General features: G+C 32.2%; 1 protein-coding gene across 1 annotated transcript in view; it reads right to left on the reverse strand.

The window, feature by feature from the left end:
* LOC123525519 (leucine-rich repeat-containing protein 74A-like) overlaps positions 1-8018 on the reverse strand; it is a 57622-nt gene extending 49604 nt beyond the window's left edge. Inside the window, exons 1-9 of the mRNA XM_045304628.2 lie at positions 7857-8018; positions 7361-7455; positions 5659-5831; positions 3678-3785; positions 3120-3213; positions 2726-2775; positions 2274-2355; positions 1464-1549; positions 157-351 (exon numbers count right to left, since the gene is read on the reverse strand). Coding sequence (XP_045160563.1) covers positions 157-351; positions 1464-1549; positions 2274-2355; positions 2726-2775; positions 3120-3213; positions 3678-3785; positions 5659-5831; positions 7361-7455; positions 7857-7978 — 1005 coding nt within the window. The 5' untranslated portion in view covers positions 7979-8018. The remainder of the gene's footprint in view (positions 1-156; positions 352-1463; positions 1550-2273; positions 2356-2725; positions 2776-3119; positions 3214-3677; positions 3786-5658; positions 5832-7360; positions 7456-7856) is intronic.
* Between the last annotated feature and the right edge of the window lie 2247 nt (positions 8019-10265).

Raw genomic sequence — 10265 nt, forward strand, 5'->3', positions numbered from 1 at the left:
ATGCATGATAACTCAATAAATCTGCATCAGATTTGTTAATTGTGGGTGATCATCAACAAATTGTTTCAAGTAGGCCTTATTTCTCTGACGCCTAAACAAAACATATTGCATGGAGTTATTCGAGCTGAGCTTTTGCAATACATCAAAACAAAATACCTTGAGTGTTTTGAGTAGGTCATTTGTCTCTAACGCCTTCCCTATGACAGTAGCGCCCACAGATGCTATCCTGTTGTGGCTGATGTCGATAGATGTTACCGTACCAGACTGTTTTAGAATATCAGCTACTCCAAATGCCCCTTCATTCCCAAAGCCGTTCATTGCAAGGTTGACAACTCTTAGCCTACTGTTTGACTATTGAAAAGATGGAGTTATTTCTAATTAAACGAAATGTATCATTACTTCAGATATAGCAATTTTAGATGTTGGACCATTCTCTGTCTTGTATCATACATAGATATAAATAAGTGATGATAAAGATTCTACCTCTATTACAACATGTCTTGTACTCCATATTTATTCATTACATAGCGTCACTGCAAAAAACGCAATGGTATAAAATTAAGTTCTTGTTTTTTGTTGATGACGCAAATATTATAATCAAAATTATCATTTAAGATAGAAAATTGTTGCATATTATATCAACTGAATGACGTCATGTAAAAATTTTACATTCAAACACCTTGACCCATATTGCACTGTACAATCAGCTATATTACAGTCAAACACCTTGAGCCACATTGCACTGTACAATCAGCTATATTACAGTCAAACACCTTGAGCCACATTGTACTGTACAATCAGCTATATTACAGTCAAACACCTTGACCCACATTGCACTGTACAATCAGCTATATTACAGTCAAACACCTTGAGCCACATTGCACTGTACAATCAGCTATATTACAGTCAAACACCTTGACCCACATTGCACTGTACAATCAGCTATATTACAGTCAAACTTCATTCGCTCGAACTCTGATAATTCCTACACCAACCTTCGCTTAAAATTGTCATCAGGTCCCGGCAAAATCCTTAATAATGTATTGGTTTCGGTGACTCGCACTACCTATAACTCGAACCAATTTTGCTGGTCCTGTCGGGTTCCAGCAAGCGAAGTTCGACTTTAATTAAAAAGTCTTTGTATCTTACATTCAGCTATATTTTAAAAATAAACAGGCCCAATGTTCACAAAACAATTTCAGTCTCAGCTGAGTTTGATAATGCAACTTTATTTGTCATTTATATCTAAATAATATGTTTAAAATTATATGTTACGCTTGTGGCTATTTCAAGGGACTATTCACAACTGATAGTCAATCTCAAGTGGAATTTAATCTTGAAGTTCAAAAATATGTTTACTAAATTTTCAATCTCAAACTCAGTTGAGACTGAAAAATGTTTTGTAAACATGATGCCAAGTAGATGAAAAAGCATGAAATTGGTATATTTCATTTGGTAATTACCGCAATACCGTCGCAGAGGCTGAGGGCACTTTTCATTCTAAAGTTATTCCAGCTGAAGTCAATGTTTTCTATGGTCTCGTTTTCAGCTAGAGATGAACAAAATATAGCAAAAATAATCAGTCATATTTACACACTGAAGTATATACGTACCACAATTGAGAAGCGTCATAAGAAAACCAAAATAGTGCGCTTGCGACCAGCATGGATCCAGACCAGCCTGCGCGGTCAGGATCCATGCTGTTCGCTTTCAAAGCCTATTGCAATTAGAGAAACTATTAGCGAACAGTATGGATCCTGACCAGACTGCGAGGATGCGCAGGTTAGTCTGAATCCATGCTGGTCGCAAATGCACTATGTTGGTTTTCTCATGGCGCGGCTCATATAACATATCTATCGAGACGTTTCTTCTAACCTTCAATATTTTTTTTTTTAAAATTAGATGTCCGGATCTTGCTTTCGTTGTACACAAATATTTCATTCTATGGCATCTTTGCAAACTCTACACCGATGATTTTATTTCTTTTCTCAGCATTTTGAACAATGTAACACAACATCAGTTGTGTAAACGTTCATTTAAAATAAATGTTTTCCATTAGGATAGTTATATAATTATACGTGTTTCAAAACAATATGTAAATAAACAGACATAAAATAACATGTAATTTTTCTTACATTATAAACACGTCGAAAACAGTGAGAAAGTCAGATAAAATCTGGTTATATTTCAATAATCACTGGAAAAACATGCGAAATAAAAGCTGAATTTGCTACATTCATATGATCAAAGACTCATTAATTAGCATAACTTACCTAAAGCGCTTGCAATTTCTGTGCTTGAAGTCTGACCGAAGTTGTTATGGCTTAGATTAAGTGTCTTCAGTCTTGTGTTCTCCTAGAAATTGAAAGTGAATTCATGAACTGAATGATGATGGTGAAGAAGTAGAGTACATAGATGATGATGATGATGATGATGATGATGATGACGATGACGATGACGATGACGATGACGATGATTGATGATGATTCTTTTTTTTTTCATTTTATGGCAGCGATGTAGATGTTGTTAAGGAGAATACTGAGGAAGAAATTGAATTGGAAATCAATTTGGTGATAATGCTGATGACGAGAAGTGATATAATTAGGACGATGACGATAATGATGATGATTAGAATCTTAAGGACAGATAAAAGCAGGATAGATACTACCAGAAATATTAACACTATTATTGTATCACCTGTCGTTATACAAATAATACTACTTACAGAGAGAGCTCCGGCTATATTGGTTGCATCCTTGTCATAGAAGTCGTTCCCTAAAACATCAAATCAGTTGTTCATACATGTAGTGATTATTCCTTATAGTATAAGTTTTTGTTTTATTATAGTTCATATGGCGACTTTCCAGCTTGAATGGTGGAGGAAGACCCAAGGTGCCCCTCCGCGCATTATGTCATCACGAGCGGGCACCTGTGTAGAACCACCGACCTTTTAATGTTCATGTAAGGAAATTAATAGTTCATACATTAACACATTAAACCTAGGCTAGAAACCAAAATTGTTGTTGTTGTTGTTGTTTTTGTTTAATTTAAAAGATATGCTAATAAAATTAGTTATTCATATCTCATATAAATAAATCATTGTTCAATACCAGACTTACCAGACAGATCTATGCTTTGAAGAGTAACATTTGTCTGCAGTACCTTACATATTGCCTCACATCCTCTGCTACCCAGCTTGTTGTTGGACAAGTTCTAAATGTAACATTCAAATTCAAGTACATTTGTACATGTATTTTGAAAAAAAAAATCAATAAAGGATGGACGTTTGAATATGTTTGCTTGTATATGTATTAAAATGTGTTCATTTCACGCTTTAGTATTTCAGAATGATGAGTAAAACTATTGACACGGAGTCTTTGATGGTATCCTGTCCAATGTATGAGAAGCCACTTTGGGCGCAATTTTGTTCGAGCATAGAACAATATTAGAAAAGATCATTGATTACTTTGAATATATCAGTACATTTCTGGGTGAATCAAAATAGTGTCAATAAATCTGATATAATGAATAATGCAGCCAATGCTCAAAGTAAAAATCTTATTTGAAAAAAGGGTTTTATTTTAGAAAAGTTAATAAACTTTTAAAGCGGGTGTTCATGTTTTGTGACCAAAGGATAATATTATCTAAGCTTAATGGGTTTTTTAAATAAAAAGTACCAAATCGGTGATATAGCAGTTTTCATTGATCATATCCGCCACGTACTCGCCTCCCTCTTCCTCCATGTAGTTATCTTGCAGGTCCAACGACAATATGAAAGTGTTTTTCTGAAATAGAAGAGATACCTTAAAAAAGATATGATAGAATTAGCGCACATTCTAATGTATTGGCACGCCTTAATTTCTTTAATGATGATCTTCTTTAACCCTTACTCTGCTAAATATCTATAATGAACTTGTCCATCTTTCAGTTTGGATAGTACCATTAACTGTTAAAAGGGATGCTTACCAAAAAGATACTGGCTGAATAGCGAACAGTGCAGATCATGATTAGACTGCATAGATGTGCAGGCTGATCATGATCTACACTGATCGCAAAGGCAGAATCAATCGTGTCCAGCATGGTAAGGGTTAAGGACGACATTTGAAACTATGTTATTCTTTTAATGGTCAGTTTACATTAATCATGACATTTTTGTTGTTTCGTCTGGTCGAGAAATAAAGGGATATAAACTTACCAATAACGCATACTGTAAATTCAAATTCCACTCCACAAATTAAGAAAACAGTTACATTTAGAAATGTAAATATTTTTTCCGATGAAACTAAAGCTATCCAATCCACAAGTAAGCAAGTTCTATAGAACAGTGCTATTAAAATATATTAAATAATAATGCCTGGTAAGCTCATATAATTTTGGTATCATTTGAAAGTGTATTTTCTACTGAAAAAGAAAATATAAAAATTACATATGACAAATATATATATATATATATATATATATATATATATATATATATATATATATATATATATATATATATATATATATTTTTTTTTTTTTTTTTTTTTTTTTTTTTTTTTTTTTTTTTAACTTAATATTCTTCAATGATACTTCAACAGAAATCCAATTATAGTGAAAGATTTAGCATTTCGCATTAAAAAAATCATGACTGTAATGATTCTTGCATATTATTTATGGTCACCTTATTTACTAATTCTTGTTCAGCAGACACAACTCCTTAAAATGATACCAGGGTCACCAGGCATCAAAATTTACCTATTGTGGATTGGATACCTTAATGCCTTGGCAAAAACAATGTAAAGATTGGTAATTTTTCTATCAGAAGAATAGTCAGTTGAAACGCACGTGCAATAGACACAGAGAAGAGCATGTAACGTGTTTGTACTTTTCATATATATCTAAGATTCATTAATTTGCGCCTAGATCTTTTCTTTTTCACACTTTGAGTATGATGAAATAGTGAGTTCAATGATCATTTCTAACGAAGTATTTATTTCAAGTTATATATCAACCGCTAAATGGAATGCTATGCAAGTGACAATTTTCAAACGGATGTGGTTTAATTGGTTTGTGATAGATAGGAATTGGTAGATCAAACGATACCATCCATTATTTATAGATAGAAAAAAAGAGTAAATGGCTAGAAAATACTATAAATTGCTCCCAAAAGTCTCAGATAATACCATATTTCACAGACAAATGGTTTACTAGTATACTAAATCTGCATCAGTGAGATGTAACGGTTGAATATATACCTGACTTATCGCTATCTTTCAAGATTTCAAAAAACAAACATAATTTAGAGAAAAGACAGAAAAAAGGACATCGCGACAGATTTTAGTGTTTTCTGCGGTAAATTATGATAATAAAAAATTCTTTTTGGACGTAAAGACTTCATATGTAAGTTTTAATATTGATGATTACAGTAAACTATAAACGTGAGGCGCATTGTAAAGCCATTGTTGAAAATGCCTTAATTATGTAAAAAACGGAAAAATAAAAGTCTTGCATATGTGCAAAAATAGGAAAACGTCGAGTTATTTTTTTACAAGTGATAGCCCACCTATATTTTAAATGGTGTCATGTATTTTTTTCACAATACCTACACTATGATATATTTCTATTTAAATGGTTGTTGTTATCATTATCATTAGAAGAGCCTTCACATTCACGTACTATGAGAGGATGTGATAAGGCTTTCATCCCCTGCGCCGCTAGACCATGATGTGCCAGGGATAGGTGCTGGTCTGTCATATGTCTGAGAAAGTAAGAGACTGGTATCATTCCCATCTTTCGGCATACACTCAAATAAGTAGCTCTTCCAGTCACGTCGAACTCCTCTTTCTCCTCTGAACAAAAATAAATAAATATCTAGTTATTTATAAACTCCATCATAACGGAAGATACCACGACATCATATGAAAATAGTAAGACGTTTGACACGTAACGTAACTTACAGAGTATTATTCAGTGACGTTGCCCGTGCATGTGTAAAGCTTGCAAGTTAACGCACACATTGATTAAAGCTCCGAAGGCAAAGTTCCGAATGAGCTTATGTGCGTTGAAACTTACATGTTTCATTAAGAAATAATGAGTTACCACTGTTGTTGTTGTTTTTTTTTTGTTTTTTTTTCGAATATTACTGTAATCTGATTCGGCATTGATGCGCCGCTGAAATACGCCCGTGAATACAAATGATACACCAGGGGCTCATCCATGTGTAGACGTCTCGGTTAAACCAATCAAATTACTCGAATTAATAGATATTGGAATTATTATATAATGAATGAATTTTATATCCTTTAACAAACATCAATATGAATCATGTATCCAATAGCATGAAAATATGTAAAATGCTCATCCTTTTTTCAGAATTGCAGGAACCTTTTACTATTATAAAACATCTTATTGTTGACACTACATATTCATTAATATTACATATGACATGTAAAACCACTTTAACACCAACGTCAACCCTACAGAAAGTATCTCTATAATCATGTTGATAAAAGAACAAAATTATGTAAAAAAAAAAAAATAGAAGGGTTGACTAAACACACCATTTTTTTTTTTATTATGCTTAACTTTTTTAAAATATTTAAAACAATATTGAGATACTTTTCTTCTTATATCAAGTATAACCTGAACCAGATCTGTTTATCTGGTGGTTGGCAAAACAAATGATTTTAACACCGTTTGCGTATTGAATCAGAATTTTTAATTTTTAATAACTTTTTTGCTCATTTATGGATTTTCAAAATTCAAAAAGATTTGAAATACTAACAATCTTCATATTTTTGTATCAAAATATCTTTTTTCAATGAATAACCGTTTTAAATGACATATAATTTTAAAAGCGGCGTAGTGATTTTCACAACCTTTAGAAAAACAGTGTAAGTTAAGCGTTCATAATTAATCCATTTTATTTCGAAATAACAATTAAAAGTAATCAATAAATTGCTTGTTTTATAACCTTTCCATTGATCAAAAAATTATTTATGTAATTTGTATTTTAAGAAAGTTTAGACCGTTAGAAAAACATCACTGTTTACAAAAAACATGGACGGTCGGCTTCTGCCCACCCGATCACTGTCTTGTCAGTTCTAAAAATAGAATTTGTATACAAACACGATCTCTCCTATTACGTATTAATAAAAACGAGATATAGACATAGGCCTATATTTATTTGTTCATAATAATGTCTTATTTGTATCTAAAAGTCCCTTCCCCTCTTAAGGATAATATAATATCTGAACAAGGAACTATTCCGGCTGCCTGTAGGAACAGTGAGCCCGCTCATCTATCTCTGTTTAAAAAATATTGTAGTTATGATCGACGCTTTACGTGCAAATTCACAAAGACTTCTGTCGACATTTACCTTCAAGTTCAAGGTCAGTTTCACAATCCTCGTCTTCCTCGTCCTTTTCGCTTTTTTGCTTTAATCTTTGTTTTGTTACGGCCGCCAACAGCTCACTAAATATTTGAATTGATACATTCTAAAAATTAAATGCGTTGCAGTAATCATTGTGCCATAATGATACGTTTTATGGCCACTTTTATAGACGAAACTTAGCTTTCCCTCTGGCTAAATTCTGTGCTCAAAACGTAATAAATGAAAAGTTAATTGCAAATGTAGAAATCTACTATTATTTAGCTGATGGTTTTGAATGATTGGTTGATTGATTTTAGCTCCTTGGCTCCTCGGGTAACTGGCAATATCTAAAAAACAATCTGAACAATTGCATTGGGCTAGGACAAATCTAACTTTTACATGGTTCAAAGAAACAAAAACATATCCTTTTTTTATTTGAGAGTCACAATATTGCATAATATGATACGGAAAACGAAATAAATATTCATAATGAATAAAATACCCGTTATCTGTTCCATCAATCTCGCAAATTTTGTCTGCAGCGTCCTCCGTTCCGTCTTCAAGTTCCTCCTCGTCCTCTTCTTGTATAGAATCTTCTATTATTGGACACATGATATCTGCCATTTTGAAAGCTGGTATCTTGATTTCCGTTTGTTGTCCAATGACGTCAAAAATGACGTCAGTTTTTTCTAGTGACGTCATTAAGGTAGTTCTGCACGTTTGAAAAACCGGAAGTGATGGCGTAACGTCATTTATCCGGAAAACGTAGAATAAAGCCTGGATTCGGCGTACGGAAATGAAATCAATCTATGAATTAATCGAAACATGTGAGTAAATTTGTTATAATGGCACTGTTGCTATATTTCTAAAGTCAAAATATGATATTAAAACATATGACACGTTAAAAAAATCAAAATAATTTCTTAAAATTAACGTGAAATGCCCGGTTCCCTTTAATCATGGTAAAATATCTCAAAAGTAAGCACACGGACCTATACATTTTATTTCACCAAATTATAGGCCATGTGTTTATTTACAATTGTGAGAAGTTTCATCAAAATCTACATTGTAGAAAAAATTCTATTCGCGAAAATGTTATGAAAGTTATGATTTTCCCATAGACTCCAATTATGAAATATTGCGTGAGGTCCAAATTTTTCAAACCAGCCTAGCTAAAAATCAAGCACACGACCCTATCTTTTTTATTTGCTGAATTTTCTAGGTATATTTTGAAGTTTTGAAAAATTGGAGTTTAATCAAATTCTACATTGTAGAAAAATTTTTGATCCAAACGTGCAGAACTACCTTAATGAACGTGACGTATTTTACAAGAATCTGTTAGATTTAATGGTACCAAAACTGCTTTTAGTTAAGAAAATTCATTTTACAATGTCGTTAAGGACGACAGCAGTAAAATTAATAAAATAACGCAGATTTGTTTTTTATTTCCGATACGCCAAAATGTCGCGTTTCTTATCCTTACAAAAGCAGAATGGCCAACTTTTCGGTATCGTACACCCGTGGAAAACCGGTTAAATTCGGATATCATTTTCGCTTATTATTTCCTTATTATTTGACAGTTTTTAGTAAAATAATAAGCGTTAAAGACAGGAAAAAGAGTGGTTTCCTCGCCACGAAGCTTTTTATTTATTTAAATTCCATCAAGTAATAAGGAAATTCTAAGCAAAAATGTTACATGGATAGGGCGTATTTCCCGTGGTGTATGATACCGAAAAGGTACATGGGTTGGCCACCCTATATAGGACCTTTCCAGAAATTTAGCTGGAAATATAATACGCTAAAATCCTTATCTTTTTTCCAAACTTTATTATGTAAATTAAAATGCTATGACTGTTGCATTCTATTTTTGTTCTTGAATATTTCATCATTAAACTGTTATATTCAAACATGCAATCATTTTTATGGGAAATTCATATTTAAAAAATATACATATATCGACATGCCCCTTCTTTTATTATTTTTAACACTCTAGTACATGAATTGGTTGGCAAAACGTTTTTTTACCATTTGTAGATGAAGTACATTTTTGCCATGTGTGTTGATTTTCCTTAGAAATTTAAATAAAACCCTGTTCTCCTCAGCGTAAATTGAACTTCTGTTTCTTAAGAAGAAATATTTAGACAATTTATTAATATCTGGCATAGATTATCTTTGTTAAAAACGTAAATAGAAGCCAAGTGATATATTTGCTATATGGCTTCAAGAACACGCTACTGTATACATTTATTCTTATTCTTTTGACAATATCAAATCGTGGTACGGATATAAAATATCATTTTCGCAAATATTATTTTAAAAATTGAAAATGAGAAGCAAATATTGAAATGAAATCTTGGTTACAAGTGCGCTTAAAATTTGTTTAAATATTTTATAAAATTATTCTTTTAGAGGGAATGTGTTACGAATTTCCTGTCACGAGCTGCACATTCTTTTCATCTTTTCAACAGTTCAAACAACGAACAAATAGAAAGTTATAATCGATACTAAACAAACAACTTACCACAGTTGGAAGAAGCAGCAAAATGTTTTATCATTTGCAGCAGCAGAAGCTACTTCTCAAAATTTTAATTTGTTTATTTATTTTTATTTACTTGCTTATTTATAGACATACACAATGTCAAGAAATGACTAGAATATCTCAGTTAACTGTCAGAAAAGAATAACGTCGTCATCAAAAACAGAAGCAGCAACAATAAAAGAAGACATGTCGGCACAAAGAAATTTTCTTTAATATGATTACTGTCATCATTGACGTATGACCCTATTTTTTTCTTTTTCTTTCTGAAGATCTATGATTGCATTTTTTCCACCTAAAACCTTGGTGAATGCTGACCCTGATCTTTTCAGATGCGAACTGATGTGAATTATCTTAAAATAAAAATTGTACAAA

The sequence above is a fragment of the Mercenaria mercenaria genome, chromosome 1 (assembly GCF_021730395.1).
Source record: "Mercenaria mercenaria strain notata chromosome 1, MADL_Memer_1, whole genome shotgun sequence".
Taxonomy (NCBI): domain Eukaryota; kingdom Metazoa; phylum Mollusca; class Bivalvia; order Venerida; family Veneridae; genus Mercenaria; species Mercenaria mercenaria.